Below are 23,038 nucleotides of genomic sequence, written 5' to 3' on the forward strand. Positions count from 1 at the left end.
AGAGAGGTCTTGGTTGGAGGGCATGCCAGTTAAGGAGCCACTGCCTGGCACCGAGGTCTTGAATGAGTAGTGGACCAAAGATTAAGGGTGGTGAGGGTGACAGCAGACACTCCAAAGGGTAAGCTCTGAGTGGAGTGGGGGGAGTGGAAACACTTTCAAATGAGCAGGGCTTCTTCCATGGAGAGCAGAGGATTCAGGGGCCCATCAGTAAGGGACACTCGGATTTTTTTTCATGAAGCTATTAAAATCTTTTTAACTTTTTATTTTATATTGGAGTATAGCTGATTAAACAATGCTGTGATAGTTTCAGGTGGACAGCAGAGGAACTCAGCCATACGTACACATGTATCCATTCTCCCCTAAACTCCCCTCCCATCTAGGCGGCCACATAACATCAAGCAGAGTTCCTTGCTATAGAGTAGGACCTTATTGGTTATCCATCTTAAATATAGCAGTGTGCACACGTCCATCCCCAACTCCCTAACTATATCTTCTAAAAAAGAATGATTCAAATGAAGTTATATTCAAAACAACTTTATGGTTTCCAGGCAGGAGTGGGGTGGTGTGCACAGAGGGGAAGGATTAGTTAGGGAGTTTGATTTTATACATCACCGATCCCTTCAAAGCCCAGTACTCATGCATGACCCCTGTCCCATTCACTGGATTGTGTGCTAAGTTGTTTCGGTAGTGCCTGACTCTTTGCAACCCATGGACTGTAGCCCGCCAGGTTCCTCTGTCTATGGGGTTTTCCAGGCCAGAATACTGGAGTGGGTTGCCATGCCCTCCTCCAGGAGATCTTCCTGACCCAGGGACCGAACCTGCATCTCTTATATCTCTTATGTCTCCTGCATTGGCAGGTGGGTTCTTTACCACTGAGCCTCCTGGATGCTCTTAAACAAATGCCAGATTGGAATTGTTAGCTTCTTAGTGGTGTGGGGGAGAAGGGAATGGAGCGAAGAAAAATCAGTTCCAGGTGACTGAGGCTCTCAGCACCTTTGGAGGCAAAAACCTGCTGAAGAGTGCCTGGTATGCCCTTTGGCTGCAGAGCTCACGCTGGGGGCAAGGGCGGTGAGGGCTGGGTAGGGGTGAAGAAGGGGTGTTTCAGAGTCAATTAGGTCCTCAGATAAGCAGCTCCAGCTGAGTGACTTTGGGCTGGTCACAACCTCCCTGAGTTTCTATTTCCTTATTTGTCATCTGAAAAAAAAATAATTTTTTTTACATAAAGTTATTGTGAGGAGTAAGTGAAAAAATGCACAAGAAGTGCTTGGCGCTGTGCCTCGCACATAATACACTTGCAATAACTAGTAGCTGTGGTTATTATCATTACTCTTACAGTGACTGGTTTAACAAATGTGAGGGTAGTGGTCTTTCTTACCAGTCTCCCACTCCCACCAAGGACCCACACTCTGCACTATCAACTTCCTTCTCCTCTGACTTGCCTCAGAATCCTGCCACCACTTCAGCCACTGGGCTCTGAAACCAACTTTGTCACCTCCAATATGAGACCAGCTTTCCTGGGTGGCCTGTCCAGAGAGTCCCACCTCCTCCTGACTTGCCTGCCAACGTGGGGCCCCGGCAGTGGGCGGAGGGAGGGAGACAGGTGGCAGAGGCCAACAAAATGAGGCTGTGTGTTGCCACCCTGTCACCGATTCCCTGCCAAGGCCTAGCAAGGTCACCTTTTGCTTCTAATTTCCTCCTTTGGGGAGAGGAGGGTTACAATAGCCCTGAGGGATAGAAGGGAAGGGTTTGCCCCCGCAGTTTGGGAGGAACCCTCTCCAGTATTTGCCAGTCCAAGAAACATTCCAGTCAAGGGGAAAAGCCCAAGAGCCCCCACATCTGCAGAGGAAAACCCAGATTTTCCTCAGGTGAGAAGACTCCTAGGTGTGGCCTTGAGAGGGAGGTGATTGCTTATGCTGGGAAATTCAGAGGGTGCTCCAAACTGCTCTCAGCCTCTTGTCCCTGAGGGAAAGGTGGGGTCACCAGAGAAACACAGTGGCAGTAGGCCAGGGAGGCCTGAAATCACATTCTAGCATGCAGGTCCTGGAGATGAAAGAGCCCAGCCCATTCTCTGGGTTGAGAGGTGAAGGGGAAGATGGGTGGGAAGAGCATGCAGGCAGGGCCCCGTAGATCTAGAAGTGGAGCAACCTTCTGTCTGGTGAGCTGTCAGGGGCCCTGAAGCTGCCTCCACCCCCAGGTCTCCCCCAGCACAGGCAACCAAACAATGATGCGTTTCTGGAACGCATGCTGGGTGTTCCGTGTTGTGCTCAGCCTCTATATCGAATCGTCAAGTTCAGTCATTACCCCCACCCCAGAGTCCTTACCCTTCAAAGCTTTGATGGGGATGGGCTGAGGTCACGCCAGGAGAGCAGGGTCATTCGGCAAAGGGATGGCCCTGAGCACTGGGCTGCGAGAGAAGGGGAGAATGGAGCAAGAGGCCCTTGGATGGTGAAGGAAGGCCTGAGGGCAACTGGATGGGTGGTGAGGGGTATGGGGGCGGGGCAGGAGATGTTCTCGAAGCTGGGCGGAGGTGCACAGGAGACCAGATTTGGCAAAGACCCAAGCCCTGGAGGAGAAGCAGGGGAAAGGGGCAGGCCAAAGGCACACTGGCATTTCTGTAAAAAAGGGCTTTACCATGTAACCTGCATGAGTCCTTCAAACATAGCAGCGGGGAGACATAACCCCGATACTTGTCCCAGGCTTTGGAGTTAGCTCCCCCACCACCCCAACACACACACACACACACACACACACACACACACATCTCCTTTAATTTTCATAACACCTCTGTTGAGGGTGGCAAGGGTAGGGCAGGGGTAATTACTTCCATTTGACAGATGAAGAAACTGAGACTCAGTGAGATTAAGTGACTTGCCCAAGGTCACACAAACAGTTTTAGTGGCAGAGATGGGACCAGAACTCTGGTCTCCCAACTCCAAGGGCAGCAAAAGACAGAATTAGTCTAAGAAGCATCCAGAGGATGGCATGTCATACCAGGAATTCCGGAAGAGACCCCTGCCCCATCAATCAATCTCTCTCTCTCTCTCTTTCTCTCTCTCTCTCTCTCCACTCACTAATACCTGAAATTTCACTCTTAAAGACTCATTCTTGTGGATTGAAACTGTGGGTCCTGTTAAAACGTGAAAGGGTGCTGGTGGAGAGTGGGGACACATGAATATTCCTAGGAGAGGGCCCTGGCCATGGAGTGGGGTTGAGGGGGAGAGCAGGGGGATGTTAGGAGGGGAAGGGAGAGGAGGAGAGGCAGCCTGGCGAATGCACCTGTTTTGCGAAAGAAGGGGAGGAGTTGCGTCAGAGTGTGAATGCAGGCGATGTGAGAAGGAGCAGCAAATCTGCCTCCAGAGGGAGGTTGGGGGTGGACTTCACGTCACCTTGGGGGAGAGGGAGAGGGCAGCCACTGGTCGGTTGGTTAGGGAAGCAGGTTGGCCTGAGAAGCTAGAATGGTGGAGGGGTGAGTGGGGGTGGGAGAGCTATTCAGGGAGCTGGCCTGGAGCCAGGGGCCCGTCCCAAGGGGGTGAGCAGAGGCTTGAGAGCTCCGGGCCCCATTCCAGCTCCTGACCTTGAGTCACCATTGCAACTCGGCACTTTTCCTACCTCAGCCCAGACACCCATCAAGTCTCTGTTATCTCGGCTTCCCGTTTTACAGAAAACTGTGTAAAAGTTACTCTCCTGATTCTTCCTGACCGACCCTGCCCTTCCTACATTCCTCACTACCGCCCCCATCCAACATCCTAAAAGCCTCCTGGGCCTCCTGGAAGCTCTTCCCAGCTGCCTTTGGTCCCAGAGGCTGCCCTTCCACAGTGCAGACTGCCCCTGTACCCTCTGGTCCTGAGGGCAAGCGCCTGGAGGCCTCACTCAGCCCTTGGCCTGGGCCTCTCCACTCAAAGGCACAACTGTAAAGAGCTGCATTTGAGGACATCAAAGCTGGAACTGGCAGCAACCTTAGAAGTACTTTTGCCATTCTTTCCTTCCTCCCTTCCTTCAATTATTCCATTTGTTGAGCACTTACTACGTGCCAGACACTGTTATAGGCCCTTGGTATGTAGCTTCATGGAGCTCTCAGGTCTAAATGAAGGTGCATGTGTGTGTACTAAGTCACTTCAGTCGTGTCTGACTCTGTGCGACCCCACAGACTGTACTCTGCCAGGGTCCTCTGTCCATGGGATTCTCCAGGCAAGAATACTGGAATGGGTTGCCATGCCCTCCTCTAGGGGGTCTTCTCGAGCCAGGGGTTGAACCCTCATCTCTTATGTCCCCTGTATTGGTAGGCAGGTTCCTTACCACTAGTGCCACTGGGGAAGCCTCCTAAATGGGGGTATCATTCATCAAATAAGCACCTAAAGTACTGTACATTTGTAGTCTCAAGCCTCTCATTTTGCATTTAGGGGAAACTGGGGCCCAGAGTGGTTATGAAACATTTCCAGTGTTGTTCTGGCAGCCAGGGGCAAAACCACACCAGACTCTGGTCTCCTGACTGTTACCCCAGTGCCCTGTCCACAATACTCTGGAAAGAATACAGTGAGTGTAAGGGCAGAGTGCTTATCCCTCTATGCAGACCCAGACTTAACCTATAGTCAGAGTTGCACATGGCCTACTTGTCAGGACTTGAAGATCACCGATGAGCAATTTCCCCTCTCCCACTGTTGTGACCCCTCTAGCTTGTTCCCTCCCCACCCCCAGGTCCCCATCCACGTGTAAAATTGTACGACTAACTGAAATCTAAGGGTTAGAGCCCCATGATCTGGGGAAAACCTGTTAAGCCATTACCTGCCATTTACACAAACACATTTCCCCAATTTGTCATTCAGGAGAGGCTGGGTGCATATCGTTACAGGAAGGGAGAACAACTGTGCCCTTAAAGGGGGCATTGCTAGGTGGGGCAGGGCGCCTCCAAACGTCAGTGAGGGGCCCCATGGAACCCTAGGCAGCAGGAGGGCACAGGTCACTTGCAGGGACAGGCAGGAGGAAGGTACCTGAAAAGGAAGCTGGAAGGTTCTAAACACAGGCTCCTCCTTCACAGTTTAGCCTGGAGGCCAGCCCTGCACCAACATCAACACTGACCAGTGACATTTTGTTTCAAAAATATGTGTTTACAATTGGTCTTTCCTTCTACTTGGATTATATTGAGTCTTTTGTCCCTGCCCCAGCCTGCTGTGGGAGTAGTTTGTACTGATTTGCAATTAGAAGGGGCCTTCCCTGTGTCCGGTCAAGCAGTTGCCCTTAACCCTGGGGTTCTCCAACCTCTGTGCTGTGGACTGGTCCTCCTTTCAGATCACTGGCAGCATCAGATTAGAAATGAAGGGCACGATAAATGTAATGTGCTTGAATCATCCCGAAACCATCCCCCAACCCCCAGTCCATGGAAAAATGGTCTCCCATGAAATCGATCCTTGGTGCCAAAAAGGTTGGGGACTGCTGCCTTAACCAGTCTGCCAGGCCTGAGTTGAAATGCAGATCCATCCCATCCTGGCATGCTGGTAGGGCCCCCCTCCCCATGAGAGTCTTTTAGTCAGTGGAAAGAACCAGCCCCAATCTGGGGGCTTCCCCACCCTAACCCTGATAAAGGCCTATTAATAGTTCCCTTGCAAACTGTGATGAAGGGGGTTCAGTGTAAATGGGCATTCATGCCTAGAATGCAGCCCTGCTTAGAAATCTCAAAACAAGGTGAAATCCCCAGCCAGAGACAGCCTGGAGTTTAGAATCACACACCAAAGGGTCATGTCTTGCCTCTGCAGCTGCTGGCTGGGTAACCCTAGGCTAGTCACTTAAACCTGTCTGAGCCTCGATTTCCTCATCCACAAAATGGGCCTAAGATAATACAGTACCCTATTCCTACTACCAACTATCCTGGGGCTTCCCAGATGGCACTAGTGTAAAGAACCCACCTGCCAATGCAGAAGATGCAGGTTCGATCCTTGGGAAGATCCCCTGGAGGAGGGCATGGCAACCCACTCCAGGATTCTTACCTGCAGAATCCCATGGACAGAGGAGTCTAGCAGGCTACAGTCCATAGGGTCTCAAAGAGTCGCACACAACTGAAGCGACTTAGCACATAGCACAGTCACTGAAACCTGTCTGAGCCTCAGTTTCCTCATCCACAAAATGGGCCTGAGATAATCTGATGCCTAATTCCTACTACTGTCAACTATCCATAGCTATTGACAAGGTTCAAAAGGCTAATGGATATAATCTTAGCACAGCGCCTGCTAAGCAATCAGTACATGGGAACTACTGATGTTATTATTTGGACCAGATGTGGCTGTGAGATCTCCCAGAGATAGGTCAAGACCTAACAGCTGCGCATCCCTGCCCTCTTGCTGAATTGAGGTTTTCATATGTCAGGTTTGCTTAAAGCAAGGCCCACCTGCAGGGCATTCCCTGAGCTGGTGATTCATGGGTGGGATGCGTTCCACCCACCTATTTTAAGCTGTTCTACATTTTCTTCCTCTTGATATGGACGTGTTTACATAGAGGAGGACAGTCCCAGTCAAAACAAGATGAAAATACACTGCTGGCTGGGAGCCCCAAGCTAACTGGTTTCAGGTCCTCTCCCAGCTGTCAGCACCTCACAACAGAGCCACAGGGGTTGGGGGGGGGTTGCTGCCCAGCCCAACTCCCCTGCCTCCCTCCATCAGCCCAACTCTGCCTGGTATCAGGCAGTTGGCCATCGCCTGGTCAAACTAGAGTGGGATTCTGGGGCTGAGGTTTTGCCAGTTTTACAAGGGCAAGAAGGAGGGGTGCTGAGGGGCAAGGGCTGCCCTGGCCAGCTCTGGTGTGAGTATTGTGTCTGCCGCCAGGGCCGCCTGCTACACAGGCAGAGAAGACAGCTGCCAACAGAGAGTGGCAGAAAATGGCCAAAGAAAGCTCCCCCAGCAACCTGACCTCCTGCCTGGCATTCCCTGCACTGGACTCATTCCCTGGGGTTAACAGGAGGCTCTTGGTAAAAAAGAAATTACCCCAGGGAAGGAGAACCCATGTACCCCTTATCAGTCACAGAGCTTTCCTGGGGGTCAGTTTCTCACCTGTGTCAATTTATCAGTGAGTTGGTAGGACCTGAGGAGGAGATTTCCAGGGAGGATTCTTTGATGAGCATGCAAACCAGGTTACCTGCACAAGGAGCGCTGAAAAGAAATATTCCCAGTAGGGCTTAGACATATATATGATTGCTCCTCATGGCCTCTGCAGAACACTTTGCTTGTGTTTACCAAGAAGAGCAGGAGAAAACAAACTCCTTTGTCATAAAGTCTGCTATTCAGATGTGCCCACTCAGGTAGTTTGGTTTATTTACAGTGAATTCAGGAATGTTTGGGCATATTTGCCTGTTCCCTGAAAGCTCAAGGCCACCAGTTAGCCAGGACCCATTGTAAGGCCTCACCTCAGGCCCAGTCTATACTTAGTCAGCCTGGGTCACTAATCCCAGAAGCCCCCCAACTCATTTTCAATAGTCAACTTAGTACTCCAAATAAAGGAAGTATATTCAGACCACACTGAGCAGGTCATCATGTTCTTCCCTGAGAAAAACAAACGTTTCCCTTCTGAGAAAGACTTTTCATTTCAACAGGGATCCTCAAGACTTCAAAGCCAAGGGTGACATTAGTGGTGAGAATTTCCTCTATGTTGGCAGACATCAGAGTATTTTTAATCAGGATTGGTTTTTTACCTGCACCCCCAGCCCACTGCACCATCATTCCAGTTATATGGCTGTCACTCACTCAGAATCAGGCCTGCTAGCCTGAAATCCCTCTTTGATGTTACTGCCAGCTGAGACTTGGCTGTCCTCCTCCCAGGCTTCATCACCCTCTAGTGCTCCCTGTGGGTGCCCTGTTCCCAACTGACCAAGCTCCTCCAGCTAAAGATGGAAAGTGACCAAAGTCCCAGCATTTGCACAGAGCCAGGCACGCACACATGGATGAATTATCCTTTTTATTGAAGAGGTCAGGCCTTGATTCCAGGTCATTAGTGGCCACTTAGATTGTGTTTGGGTTGGGTTTCCCAAGTATGTTTGATTTTCACAGGTCTTTCGTGTTTTTAACTGTAGAGTTGCTCTCTGACAATGATTGTCACCAAATTAAAATATTAACAGGAAGCAAATTCATGAATTTGCCTATAGTTCTTCCCTGCGGGGGCCATGAACCAAGTTCAAATACTTATCTAAACCTTCTGTTTACTTATTAAGCACAGGTGTATGGCATTGAGGCTGTGTGCCAGGCACTGGGCCAAACTCTGAGGGATACAGTGATGAATAAGATAAGCCCCTGCCCTCAAAGAGCTTTTATTCTAGTCTAGAAAGCCAGTCACTGCTCACTTGAGAACGTATGCACTGCCCACTTCTGGTGGACATGTTCTTATCTGGCTGTGCCTTTAGTCCTGCTTGAAAGACTAAAAGTGATTACTGATTGCTGGTGCCATTTGGGGCTTTCTTGGTGGCTCAGTAGTAAAGAATATGCCTGCAGTGCAGGAGACGCAGATCTGATCCCTGGATCGGGAAGATCACTTGGAGAAGGAAATGGCAACCCACTCTAGTGTTCTTGCCTGGAGAGAGACTCTCAATGCCAAAACTGTATGCAGGTTATAAGTCGTCCATGTAGGAAAGAATTGCTAAGACCTTCAAGAGACTACATTTTACTTGCTGATACCCTTTTGAACATCAGTCACTCACACTATCCCCCTCCCCATAGGCAGTAGCCACAACTTGTGAAACCATGGAAGCAACAAACTGGAACTGGACAGGAAATTAGAAATGCTAGACTTTGAAAGAGCAGTGATAAGGCTGCTCATATGGTGAGCCATTTTACCAGCAGTGTTTGGGGACAGGGCCCTTACCCCCCATTCACATGGCCCTTCATATTTAGAAGCCTTCTAAGTGTCCAGGGGGTCTAGGGTTAAGGTGGAAAAAAACCTCTGGCCTTCTGATATGTTTTCTTCCTACTTGACCAAGTTCATTTAAAATGGGTGCTAGACAAAGACAGAAATATAGATCAATGGAACAAAATCGAAACCCCAGAGATAAATCCACGTACCTATGGGACACCTTATGTTTGACAAAGGAGGCAAGAATATACAATGGAGAAAAGACAATCTCTTTGACAAATGGTACTGGGAAAACTGGTCAACCACTTGTAAAAGAATGAAACTAGAACACTTTCTAACACCATACACAAAAATAAACTCAAAATGGATTAAAGATCTAAATGTAAGACCAGAAACCACAGAACTCCTAGAGGAGAACATAGGCAAAACACTCTCTGACATAAATCACAGCAGGATCCTCTATGACCCACCTCCCAGAATATTGGAAATAAAAGCAAAAATAAATGGGACCTAATTAAAATTAAAAGCTTCTGCACAACAAAGGAAACTATAAGCAAGGTGAAAAGACAGCCTTCAAAATGGGATAAAATAATAGCAAACGAAGCAACTGACAAAGAATCAATCTCAAAAATATACAAGCAACTCCTGCAGCTCAATTCCAGAAAAATAAACGACCCAATCAAAAAATGGGCCAAAGAACTAAACAGACATTTCTCCAAAGAAGACATACAGATGGCTAACAAACACATGAAAAGATGCTCAACATCACTCATTATCAGAGAAATGCAAATCAAAACCACAATGAGGTACCATCTCACGCTAGTCAGAATGGCTGCAATCCAAAAGTCTACAAGCAATAAATGCTGGAGAGGGTGTGGAGAAAAGGGAACATTCTTATACTGTTGGTGGGAATGCAAACTAGTACAGCCACTATGGAGAACAGTGTGGAGATTCCTTAAAAAACTGGAACTAGAACTCCCATACGACCTAGCAATCCCACTGTTGGGCATACACACCGAGGAAACCAGAATGGAAAGAGACATGTGTACCCCAATGTTCATCGCAGCACTGTTTATAATAGCCAGGACATGGAAGCAACCTAGATGTCCATCAGCAGATGAATGGATAAGAAAGCAGTGGTACATATACACAATGGAGTATTACTCAGCCATTAAAAAGAATACATTTGAATCAGTTCTAATGAGGTGGATGAAACTGGAGCCTATTATACAGAGTGAAGTAAGCCAGAAAGAAAAACACCAATACAGTATACTAATGCATATATATGGAATTTAGAAAGATGGTCACAATAACCCTGTATGCAAGACAGCAAAAGAGACACAGATGTATAGAACAGTCTTTTGGACTCTGTGGGAGAGGGAGGGGGGGATAATTTAGGAGAATGGCATTGAAACATGTATAATATCATATAAGAAACGAATCGCCAGTCCAGGTTCAATGCAGGATACAGGATGCTCAGGGCTGGTGCACTGGGATGACCCAGAGGGATGGTGTGGGGAGGGAGGTGGGAGGGGGGTTCAGGATGGGGAACATGTGTGCACCCGTGGCAGATTCATGTTGATGTATGGCAAAACCAATACAATATTGTAAAGTAATTAGCCTCCAATTAAAATAAATACATTTATATTTTAAAAAAAGGCCATTCTTATAAATGCCTCATAAAAAAAATAAATAGGTGCTAGAGCCGTGTTTCTCAGGGAGCCCCTCCCCTGCCATGCGCACTGGTAGAGTCCCTCTCACTTCTTCTTGTTATTACTCTGTCTGAAGACTCAACTCCGAGAAATCACCCAGCAAGATGACAGATGCGTCTGGATTGTCTCCCAACTGTGCTCAGGCCCCGCTGCCCCAAGAGGTCCAAGGAGTGTCTGAGAAACTCCGTCTTCTCAACTGCTGAGTTAGTAATTGTCTACACTTGGCCATTACTCAGTTTCCATGTTTGCTTGAGTTCTTCTGCGACTCTGTCAACAAACGCCATGGTATTATTAGTTTTAGCAAATAACAGGATGTCAGAACTGTTAACCAGGATTCGTTACTTTGCTGTTAGAGCTCTATCCCAGGACATAGGGGCCAGTGTTCCTCTTATTTTTTAAGATGTATGAGATTTGTCAGGAAGCCTTTCCTGGGCAGGCCCAGCGTGCTCTGCTCCGTCTATAGGCCTTTAAGGCTGCTCACTGCCAAGGCTCCGCCCACCAAGACTTGAGCTTTTCTGACTTTGCTTGATGGCACAAAGACATCGGGCTTTCCAGGTAGCGGTAGTGGTAAAGATGCGGATTCAACCCTTGGGGATTCCATCCCTGGGTCAGGAAGGTCCCCTGGAGGAGGGCATGGCAACCCATCTTGCCTAGAGAATGCCATGGACGGGGAGCCTGGTGGGCTACAGTCCATGGAGTCACGCAGAGTCAGACATGACTGAAGCTGCTTATCACTGAAGCGAGTTAGCATGCACAAAGATATCTGTCAAAAGAAAAAAATCAATGTGAATACTTTGAATTTTCCTTTTCTTGTGCTTTACCCTTACACTCTTACAGTGCCCTTTAAAAGCAGTCCGTACTTGGTAAGGCAGCTTCGGGACTTAACATTCACGTGGAGAAGGGCGAGGGGATGGTATTTCAGGCTGGCACTAAGAATTTCCAGGCTTTTGACGCAAAGTATGTTGTTCTTCCAATCCCGCCCCCAACACTGCCTGTCTCAAGGAGTGAGAGGTTAAAAGGGTCATTTGGTTGCTGACAGAGAACCAGGAAGTCCAAGCCTTGGGGGAAACACAGCCTTTGTTTACTTAAGCCCCAAACCTAGCAGGCAGTGTAAATTAAACATAAAAATAAAATAAGATACCAAAACACAGGCCGGATGCATACCACAGAGAGCAGTGAATTCCCCTTCTGCTCTCCCTGGGGAGAGGGGGAGTCAGTGAGCCTCAAGGGCGCCTTCCTGGCCAGGCAGGCGCTAGCAAGCCATGGGATGGGATGAGGTGGTAGGGGCAGGGGAGAGCAAGGCTTGGCTCAGGGTGGGGATGGGTACATTGGCAGAGATCCTGGCCAGTCTTTATAGTCAGCCCAGCAAGCTCCTGAGGGGGCAGTGAGTCACAGCCCTCCAGCCAACCTCAGAATGGATCCATGTTTGACCAGGCAGTGACAGCCACAGGGCTGGAGTAGAGCTGGCTTTTGTTGAAGGGAGGTAGGGCTGGTTAATTGACCAGACTGTGCTGTTGGAAAAAAAGCAGCCTCTCCCCATTCTCACCCTCTCTCCAGGTTCTTCTTCTCCCTTGTCGCCCTGATGCCCACCCCCATACCTCTGATCTCCTAGGCCAAGAGTACCCACCAACAGCTGGGAAGTGTCTCAGAAGCAATCTGTTCCTCATAATGGAGAGGCCAAATTTGCCAAATGTTGACTTATAAATCAGAGCAGATTGGGGTTATCTTTCTAATAGTGGCTCTCATTCATTTTCTGATTAAGCTTTTAGGAGTGAGAGGGAAAGAGGTAGCCAAACAGGAGAGAGAAGGAGATGACTGAACAGAAGTTAGGCTCGGAATGGTTGGATGGCATCCCCAAGTCAATGGACATAAGTTTGAGCAAACTCCGGGAGATAGTGAAGGACAAGGAAGCCTGGCCTGCTGCAGTTCATGGGGTCACAGAGTTGGACATGACTGAGCGACTGAACGACAGTGCTCAACCTCATCATGGTGTGTGATACAAAGTGGGTCGTGGTGCCTGGCGTTATGGTGACTCTTCAGGTAGACCCTGTTGCGGCTTTCACCTGTAGGCCAATGATTCCCAAAAGCAGTTCCGTGGACTGGAGCCACAAGCGCTGCATCCACATCTCCTGAAAGGACCTTCCCCAATCCACAGACATTCGTATTCTCCTCATCTGGACCCGTTTCTTGCTCCCCACAGCCCACCGGCAAGGTGTACCTGCTGTGTTTACTCATCTTATGCTGATCGGCCACTGAATACTCTGTTGAAAGTAATACAAAAATTGAGTTTATCCCAATTTAAATATTTGTAATTGATAGTGGCAGAATGTGGCACTCTCCCAGGGCTTTTGCATGGGGAAAAAAAATTCCTAATTCCTCAAAGTGTCAAGAATTCCATTAGAACTCTAAGGTGTGACTTGGAGGGTGGTGTTGGTAGGCACTGCAGTAGTCTGGTCAGGCAAACAGCTTGGACTGAGGGGGAAATTTTCCTCAGTGCCATTCAAATCATGCTTCTCAGACCATCAGTCACATATGATGCCTATGCCAGGACTGGGTCTCCTTAGAACTGATCTCATGAGGAGCCTGCAGGAATCATCTCTTAGGCATTCATATGATTGATGGTGCACAAATGGTGCTCGTTTTTATCTCTTTGAATGTGTAATTGACCTCTTTGAAAACTGTGGGCCTGGCAGCACCAGCACTTCCTTGCAGCCAGTGGACAGTGTGTAGTATCAAGCTGGTTCCCCCTATACCCACCTGACTTCCACTCCCAAGACCCTGTCAACCATGACCCTTGCACAGTACTCAGTCATCCTTGGATGTCAGAGTAGAGGCTGTGGCTTGAGACACTCTGGCTGGGTCTAGAGTATCCTGCCCTGCCACCTTGCCATGTCCTATTGCTTTACTACCCCTCTGGGGTCACGGGGAAGCTGGCATCAGCTGAGAGAGAGAGACAGAGATTGAATGATACCCTGGGCTTGCCTATCTCTGTGAATTGTGCTTAGTTGCTCAGTCGTGTCTGATGGTTTGTGACCCTGTGGACTGTAGCCTGCCAGGCTCCTCTGTCCATGGGGATTCTCCAGGCAAGAATACTGGAGTGTGTTGCCACGCCCTCCTGCAGGGGATCTTCCCAACCCAGGGATCGAACCCAGGTCTCCCACATTGCAGTTGGATTCTTCACCGTCTGAGCCACCAGGGAAGCCCAAGAATACTGGAGTGGGTAGCCTATCCCCTCTCCAGCAGATCTTCCCAACCCAGGACTCCTCCCTTGCAGGCAGATTCTTTACCAGCTGAGCTACCAGGGAAGCCCCTCTCTGTGAATTAGACTTCGTCAAAGGCCAAAAGGGTGTTTGCATAAGTGTGTGTGTGCGTGTGCTTCTGTGCTGCTCTTTCTTCCTGATAAGGTGTATATTCCTTGCCAGCAGTTCTCAAACCCTGGGCAGGGGGCCTTCCTTAACGTCTCCCAGCACTCCTTTGAGCTCCCTGGCTCAGTTCCCATGGCTGGGGAGGGTGGGGGCAGGGGGGCTGTCCAGGGAGGAGCTTGCCTTGTTTCTCTCCTTTCTTTCTGTTCTGAGAGTAGTGTGTAGCCTGCCCCTTCCTGCCATTGCCCCACCTCAACTGGGCTGCCTTCTTGCCATCCAGGAAGCCCGAGGGAGGGGGGCAGGTGGCTGGAGAGCCAGAGGCCCACAGAGTCCCACAACAGAGGATCAAGGAGCCACCTCAAGTGAGCCTACTGTGAATAGCTCCACTGTGAGTTAAGCAAGGGCCTCAGGAGTACAATGTGGGAGCCCGGGGAGGCTCATAATACTTACCCATCCTGGCCTGGGAGCCTCCCTGCGCCTGAAGAGGCCGGCATTATTACCAGCGTTTTGTTCCCCAGGGAACCTGGACCACTTCAGAGGTCACCCATTCTATCGCGGGGGCCCGCAATAGAGCCAGGTGCTCCACCTCAGAGCCCCTGGCCTCTTCACAGGCCCCTCGGCTGCTGGCTCAGCGTCCCCAACAAGATCCTCCTGGTTCTCATCTTCCAAGCATTGCCAATCATCACAAGTCCTTCACATACCACTCAGAGTAACCCCAGCAACTGCCAGAAAAAAATGGCTTGCCTTGGAATTTCGGCTCTTGTGGCCACTCCATAGAGCAGAAGGGCTGGGAAGAGGCCCTGCCAGTGTCGGTCGCCCTGGCCCAGAGAAGCTGGTGGAGGGCTGGTGCAGACGAACAAACACGGAGAGTGGCCGTGTTCTTGCTGCTTCCTCTCCCAGCCTCTGGGAAGGCTGTTGAGCACAGGGATTCCCAGAAGGTGGGCTACGATGAAGGGGGTTATTTGCCCACCTGAAGATGCTCACTAGTTGGGAGGGCCATATGAACAAGGATGAGACCACTAGGAGCTGGGCAAAGAAGGGAGACCAGGAGGTTGGCAGACAGAGGTGACCACCCTGCCCATGCTAAACATAGATCCCCCCTTATCAGAAGGAAGACACTGGCAATTGTGAGACCCTTAAGGACCTGTGCTTTGTTCCCTTGGTTTACAAAGGAAGGGAATCAGAGTGAGGGACCCTGGCACTGTCAACCACCATGTCACAGGAGCCTTAGGTCCCACGGAAATTCCAGGTTTTACGACTGCTCTGTTGCATGCTAAGTGGCTTCAGTCGTGTTTGACTCGTAGCAACCGCATAGACTGTAGCCCACCAGGTTCTTCTGTCCATGGGATTTTCCAGGCAAGAATAGTAGAGTGGGTGGCCATTTCCTTTTCCAGGGGATCTTCCTGACCCAGGGATCAAACTGGAGTCTCTTATGTCTCCTGCATTGTCAGGTAGGTTCTTTACCATCTGAGCCACCAGGGAAGCCCCTGTTATCCCTGTCTAGATGGACAAGGACCAAATGACAGGGTGGGGGGAAAACAAGTGTGCCCAATTCTCGGGAATGGAGTGATGATGGTGGTATGGCCCTCCCAAACCCCAGACTGCCATCCTGAGCACCCTGAAGCCCTAGGCTTTTTCCTGAAGTGAACATTTCACTGAGATCTAACCAGTAGGGAGACTTCAGAGTTCACCACAGGCCTAGGATATTGTAGAAGGAAGCACAGCTGTTGACCTGTACTACCAGTTTGTTTATTTTTTTTTTTAATTTCCATAAAATGTGCCTTGTACTTTGAATAGGTGTTAATCTATTTTGATTTGAGTTGAACTGAACTGAATTGAATGATAATGGCAACTAGTGTGGGGAGGAGGGAGGAGAAGGGTATTCCATTTACTGAGGTGAATTTGACATTCTCTTTTTTTTTTCAGGAATGTCTGTTTCATACTTGTAGATGGGTAATGGGGACAGTGGAAAATGGGAAGAGAACTTAGAAAAATTATGGAGGTAAATTGTCCCAGCTGCAAGGCATAAGGAGAAGGGAGACAAGCATAAATATTGACACAAGGTTCATGAAATTTAAGATCCACTGAACTAAACTGCATTCCTGGATATCGTTGCCAATACTTCCAGTCTTGCTGAGATGCCAACACAAACCGCGCCCCCCCCCCCAAAGTAAGACGCCAGAGGTGGGGCAACCAAGGTGATTTGACAAGAGCCCTTTCCGGCTTCTTTGAATGAGGGTCAGAAGGGTGGAATGCCTTGTCCAGATGGGGCTTAGCTTCTGCCTGTCATCCATAGTGTCACTGGGAGATTGTTTGTGAAGCTCACATGGGACCCTGTCCGGAGGGAGCTGAAAGGCACAATTCATTGCTTCTGCCACCATTCGGTGCCAAGGTTTGGCCCAAATTGGTTGCTAGAGCCACTTTTCCAAGACAGTGTCCCTCTCTGCCCCAGTTCCCCTTGGGCTCCCTGCAGCCCACCGCTGCCTTCTGCATCTTCGCCCACAGATTCCTCCCCATTTTCCTGCCCCCCAGAGTCGACATTCTGGGTCCCAGCCATGCGGGGCAGTTCACGTGACCCACTGAGGACAAGGCACTTTGTCTGTCACTGTCTTTCCTTCTTGCTTCCCTCCTTCTGGACTTTGGGGATTTTCCATGAGGCCAAAGTAACCATGTAAGTGGCAGCGTCCTTCCTGTCTGTATTCTCCCACCCCTGGCGTGGAACCTGAGGGCAAGAGAGAAGAGAAGAGTGAAGCCAGGACAAACTAAATGATGGCATTTCAGCCTCCTTTCTCCCCCAGCCTCTTCAGAAAAAGGGACAAGTAAGTACTTAGAGGTAGACAGAGCTTCAGGCGGAGGGGGTGCGTAGGGGAGTAAGTGGGGAGGATTGTTTGCAGCCACCTCGTCAACTGTGCTGGCGCTCCGGTGCTCAATAGCCTTTATGATTTCCTTGTCCGGCTCCTAACTCAGCGTTTCCTTGGTGGCCAGTCCCATACCTTCCCGTGTCTCCTGACACAAGACCCTGTGTTTTGCTGGCAACAGGGCTGAATCTTGGGGGTGGAACATATCCTGTAGAAAATAAGGAAGACTTGCCTATAAATAGTTTCCTCTGGGCTGCGTGGTACACAATGCTTCAAGTGACAAAAAGGGAAGTGAGATGTTCCCCCTCCTTGCCACCCCCAACCTACCGCACCCACCCCAATCTGGTCCCCACACCTCGGCAGCATGCTCAGATCCTGCCCACAAGTTCTGTGGCCCAGACTGGCCACTCTCCGTCTTCCTGGGCTGTGGGAACCCGAAATAGGAAGGGGCTCCAGCCCTAGAGAGTCTGGCTTTTGAAGTAGAAGAGACTGGTGATAATGTTGAGACACTTCTTCCAGTTCCGAGGGAACAAGTGTCTCAGCATCCAGCCTCAGGTGGCTTCCAGGGCCACCTGAGATGGTGGGAGTTGAGGAGCTGACTCGCTTTCCTGCTGCCCTCCATCTAGAAGGTCACCCTGGAAGGGGGAGGGTCATCTGTGTCTGTTTAACCACAGAAACCCACAGCTGTAGGGCTAGGATCAGAGCCGGCAAAGGAGCCGGCTCATCAGCTGTGTGCTGGGACTGGGGGGGCTTTCAGTCCAGCCTGTCATGTAACTCACAGCATGGGAGAAAGGGAGTCGGGAAACACACACGTTGGGGTGGCTGTGCTGTTGAATCCTTAGGCCACTGTTTCCTGCCTGGGGCCCACGTCCACGGGGCACAAGGATCCTGACAGCTTCATGGATCAGCACTTTACTCAGAAAGATCAAATCAGATCACAGATACCCTCTACAGTGCACACTTCCACTCACTGCAAGGTCTGGTGCAGCTATTCTGGACAGAGGAATTTTCCAGTGTGCTCAGGGTTCAGCAGAAAGCCTTCTGGATTCCTCCAATTTCTCCCTCTCTCCCTACTACCCGCCACATCTCCCTTATGCTTGCTGTTTGAAAATCTTCCTACAGGGACAGTTTTTATTTAGGTTGGTGGCCTTAGTTTAGCAAACCCTGGGGTCCAGGGATCCAGCCACAATTTGTAAACTGAGAGCCATGAGGCCTCACGGAAAGTGCTTCTCACTACCGGTTGGTGAACTAGAGGTGAGCAGGGGAGAGAGATCCGCTGAGTGTGGGCTGAACTTGGGACATTCTTTCCAAGTTGTTTTTTAAAACTACATCCCTGATACGAGCTTGTTTTCTTGCTCTTAGTTTCATTCTTCTAAAAGCTGAGCACAGCAGGAATGAGGGGAAAGAGTTAATTAAAGGCGTCAGTTAGTGGGGCCCTGGGGACTTTAGGTTTGACTGGATTATTATTCTGAGACTCCCTATATCATGTGGGGCGCTGTGTAGTCCATCCTGGGAGCCACCTGGTGGGAGTCATAGTTTCAGTTTTCTAGACAGAGAGGGCTTTCATTGAGGACTGCATAGCTGCCTTTTGAAATAATGCAGGTGAGCAAAGCCCTCTTATAAACCTCATTTAGACACTTTGGACGGAGAAGGCAATGGCACCCCACTCCAGTACTCTTGCCTGGAAAATCCCATGGATGGAGGAGCCTGGTGGGCTGCAGTCCATGGGGTAGCGAAGAGTCGGACATGACTGAGCGACTTCACTTTTCACTTTCATGCACTGGAGAAGGAAATGGCAACCCACTCCAGTGTTCTTGCCTGGAGAATCCCAGGGACAGGGGAGCCTGGTGGGCTGCCGTCTATGGGGTCGCACAGAGTTGGACACGACTGAAGCAACTTAGCAGCAGACACTTTGGATATTCTTCTGGTCCCACATCCTGCTAGTGTCCTAGACACTTCTAGGTGGGCCTGCCCCCACCTTTTCTTCCTCCCTCACTACTTTCCTGGCACCTCCAACACATCCACCAACTGCCTTGATTCACTCATTCAATAAACTTAACTCCCGGCCCCACTAGTAAGTGTAGTAAGAACAAACTTGGTCTCTAGGTCAGTAAGACCTGGGCTGGAGTCCCAGCTCTATAATTTATTCACTGCACCACCACCTTGGGCAAGGTAGCCTCTCAGACCCTCTGTTTCTTCATCTGTAAAAATGACAGTAACAGCGCCTACACTGCCAGGTTTGTAACTCAGCCAACACAGCATCTGGCCCATAGCCGAAGTTCAGTGTATTGGTAGCTGTTATTGTCAGCGGGTCTCAAACTGAGCTTATTTCTAATTGAAGTATAATTAATGTACAGTTACAGTACACGACTTAGTGACTGAGCAACAACAACAATGTACAGTTCAAACACAGCCTCGCTAGCAAACTTCATCTCTTTGCTTTCTCCTCCCCAAACTACCTGGAATTTTATGCCTCTCTCCCCATATAAGGGACTTCCCATTGAAGGAGCCGGTTTTTCTCCTCTCCTATGCCCTGTTTTCCTGGTGGTGTTTTTTTCCCTCCTGACCTAGCTTATTTATCTCTCTTTTTTCTTTTCATCATCTCCCTTGGAATCTTGAGGTGGGTAGCAATAGTGAGTTTAAGAAAGATTTACAAGCAAATGAAAGGTCAGCTCAGACCCTTTCTGGACCAGGAAAGCTATGTGACACAGAAGGCAGATTAAGATATCAGGGAATTCCAATATCAATTAAGCTCCAGATTTAAGAAGGTTTGGTTTTTTGTTGTTGTTTTTTTGCTCAGATAATGTTCCTGATGATCTATAAATACAGTCTGCACTTTGTTCCATCTACTACACGCAGCTTAGTGTGAACACCTTGTTCAGAGAGTTTGTGACCTGAGGATAACCTGATATCCTGAGATTGGGATTGTCTCCCAGCCAAACTGGGGTGAAGAAAATCACCATCCGGGGCTAGTGCAGTAGGTTTGCTTGGGTAGATCTGTTTGTCAGTCCTTTGCGAATAGAATGATCTTTGTCCATGTATTACTGCTGGTGGGGTCCAATGGAGGGCTTCCCAGGTGGTACTAGTGGTAAAGAACCCACTTGCCAATGTAGGAGACATAAGAGACACAGGTTTGATCTGTGGGTTGGGAAGATCCCCTGGAGAAGGAAATGGAAACTCACTCCAGTATTCTTTCCCGGAAAATCCCATGGACAGAGGAGCATGGCAGGCTACATACCGTCCACGGGGTTGCAAAGAGTGGGACATGACTGAAGCAACTTAGTACACACACTCTATCCATTGGGAGCTTCACATCATACTAAAAAATGTTGGCTGTTCGGTGGCATAACTGCACTGGCAGCCTAGAGAAAATTAAGGCCTTCAGATGAGGCTTAACTGGGGCCTTGGCCAGGGTGTCCGTGCCAGGCACCTGGTTAGGTGAAATATCCTGAAGCAAATAATAATAACCTTTGCTGATAAGAAGCCCCTAGTACTTTTCCAATAGTGTGATTGCACTAAGTTATTTCTTTGGACCATAGCCTGAATCACAAACTGATTCATGGGTACTGGCCCTAACTTCATCCAAACTATTGTATATGTGGTGGAACCCGATGTTCTCCTTATGGTCCTGAGTTGGTGTAAATAATACTCCCAGTTGCGTCACCTGTCCCTTGTTTCTCTAGATTGCTCCATCTGTCTGCAGTTCTCCTTCTGTCCACTAGGTGGCCTCACTTAGGAAAGAGCAGGATAAAAGGACTTCGAGCCTCTGATGGTTTGGTTTCTTTTTGTTTTTTAAGATTGAGGCTAGAAAGAATAAAAATATATTTTGATGGAAACGTGTAATTTTTAGTAGGCAACAATCACCTCATCCTCCTTGTGACTTGGAATCTGTTTATGAAGTGCCCTGTAACCCTGTATATGACTGGACCCCATCACAGGGCAGATACTCTCCTAGGATGGTTTATATATAGCCTTGATTCATAATTTTGTTGTCATTAGCTGTTTCTAGGAAGGTAACAAAATCTTGTCTTTAAGGACATGAGGGACTTCCCTGGTGGTCCAGTGGTTAAGACTATGTGCTTTCAACGCAGGGGGAGTACGTTCGATCCCTGATCAGGGAACTCTAAGATCCCACCTGTTGTGTGGCATGGCCAAAAAATTTAAAAAGTATTTTCTGGCATCTTGTGGTCACTGCAGTGCCCACTCCCCTACTGGCTCCTCCCCATCCCCTCTGCCACCTGCCTGCCCCAGCTGCTCCCTTGTGCATGTTCCCCAATTCATCTGAGTTCCTAAACACTTAGAGTGTCCTCCATACAAGCACACTGGCACATGCAGAATGGCTAGTCTGTGCATGCCACAGATCTGTGCATGTGTCAGTACATGGACAGGTACATCTGAGGATGAGGTGAGTGGATAGGTACTGGGGATAGGGGCAAGCCAGTGGGCAAGCTGGCTGGGAGAGGGGACCTGCAGGTGACAAAGTCTGTGTGCAGGAGAGAGGCCAAGAAGGCAGGTGGCAGGAAGGAGTGAGGATACTGGTGGTGAGGGTGGGTATCCAGGGCAGCATCCTATGATCGCATGGCAAAGACAGGCGAGTGTGCTGGCTGACATCTGAGGAAGAGCTTTTAAAACCTGCGCCACCCTCTACCAAACGCTTCCTAGCTCCTATAATGGCATTTGTACTTCTCATTTCTCTAAGAAATCAGCTCCAGTTTGGTTTTTACCAATCTCCAGAGCCCTCTTTGGAGATGCCAATTGGCACAAGAAAGTGCTGAACTGTTTACAGGCCCAGCCTAAGGTTCAGGGAGGGGATGTGGTTTAACTGGGCCACAAAGCCTGGTACACAACTCATTTGCATGGCCCCTGACGCCATGTGACGCAGCCGGCTCCTCCTATATAAAGAAGAAGGAGCCGAAATATCTCCGAGTCTGGGTTGGACCGGCGGCCGTGGAGTTTGTGACACACTAGGTGACACCCCTCGAGTCACTTCCCTTCAACTCTGGAACGCACGCCCGGCTTTGGGTCCTCTTGGCAGCCTTCGCCCCCCTCCTAGCTCCCGGCCCAACGCGCAGAGCCCAGCCCCGCGCAGCGCGCCAAGCCACCGGCGGCCGCCCAGCCTGCCCAGCCCAGTCCAGCCCGCAGCCTGGCCAGAGCTCCCCGGCAGCCCGAGCCATGAACACCGAAATGTATCAGACCCCCATGGAGGTGGCGGTCTATCAGCTGCACAATTTCAACATCTCCTTCTTCTCTTCCCTGCTTGGAGGGGATGTGGTTTCCGTTAAGCTGGATAACAGGTAACGGCTGGCCACAGCTCCCGAGCCCGGGCGCCGGCGGCGGGGGCTGGGCTGCGAGCGGGATCTCCGAGCGAGCCTTGTGCCGGCGGCCTCCGTTCCCCGCGGTGCAGCATCCTGGGAAGGGGCGGAGGTAGGGGACGCGGGCGGGCGGGCGGGGGGGGGGTCACCGCCGCGCTGGGATCCGCCGTCGGAGCGTCCCTGCGGCCGCTGCGCCGTAAGAACGAGCTGCCACAGCCGGAGGCAGAGGCAGCAGGGCTGGGCGGGAGGCTGGCCGCGCGCCTTGCGCCGTTGGGGAGCAAGCCGGAAGCTTCTGAGCCGAGGAGGAATTCCTAGCTAGCTGCAGAGCTCGGTAGGTTTGCCTTGGACCTTGTGGGCCGGCGCCGTAATGGGCCGGCAGCCCGCGACTCGCTGGGCCGCGCGCCCCCATTGTTTGCATGTCGCCGAGCAGGCCACGCTGGCCCGTGCACCCCCGGACCTGCGCGCCGCTCCCCGCAGAGCTCCAGACAGCAGTGGCCGGCAGCTGGCCTGGGTGGGGAGGTGCAGCTTCCTGCAGGGGCCAGAGAGGGACCTGGGGACAAAGTGCCTGAAACTCCCGGCCAGGGCTGCGGTAGAGAGGAAGAGCTGGGGCAGAGAGAGGACCTTGTGGCCACCACTACCAGGTACTTAAGACTGTAACCAAGTGGGTAACGTGGTCGCTTTCCTTTTTGTCTTGACAGTGCCTCCGGAGCCAGTGTGGTGGCCATAGACAACAAGATCGAGCAGGCCATGGTGAGTGGCATCACTGCGTCATTGTCATTCCCAGACCTGGCTTCTGCTTATGTAACTCAGGGTAGTGGTGAGGGGGTGGGTGCAAAAGCCAAGAGCATGGGGAAGCTGACAGCCTGTCTCCTCTCCCCTTAGAGGCCTTAAGTAGAGTCCCATAGGAATGGCACCTTTTAGGGCATTTCCAGTCCACACTTGCTGGGCCCTCTCCTTTCCTCCTTCTC

The 23,038-nt window shown here is 50.3% G+C and overlaps 1 protein-coding gene and 1 long non-coding RNA gene across 5 annotated transcripts in view; one reads left to right on the forward strand and one right to left on the reverse strand.

The window, feature by feature from the left end:
- Positions 1 to 23,038, forward strand: part of TSC22D3 (TSC22 domain family member 3) — a 66,557-nt gene that overhangs the window by 40,980 nt on the left and 2,539 nt on the right. For 3 of the 4 annotated variants that reach the window (XM_086386685.1, XM_086386687.1, XM_086386686.1), the window contains exon 3: positions 22,769 to 22,820. In XM_086386685.1, the coding sequence (XP_086242811.1) occupies positions 22,769 to 22,820 (52 nt within the window). Of the gene's footprint in view, positions 1 to 21,682; positions 22,053 to 22,768; positions 22,821 to 23,038 lie in introns of those variants that run through there. The other variant, XM_086386688.1, reaches the window with a different exon arrangement.
- Positions 283 to 3,274, reverse strand: LOC147340836 (uncharacterized). The gene is made up of 3 exons (XR_015158457.1): positions 3,078 to 3,274; positions 2,322 to 2,404; positions 283 to 1,194 (listed from the first exon to the last, which is right to left on the reverse strand). It is a non-coding gene; the product is annotated as an uncharacterized LOC147340836 (long non-coding RNA).

The sequence above is a fragment of the Bos grunniens genome, chromosome X (assembly GCF_055505025.1).
Source record: "Bos grunniens cultivar Pamir isolate PY7600 chromosome X, Bosgru_T2T1.0, whole genome shotgun sequence".
NCBI classification, from domain to species: Eukaryota; Metazoa; Chordata; class Mammalia; order Artiodactyla; family Bovidae; genus Bos; species Bos grunniens.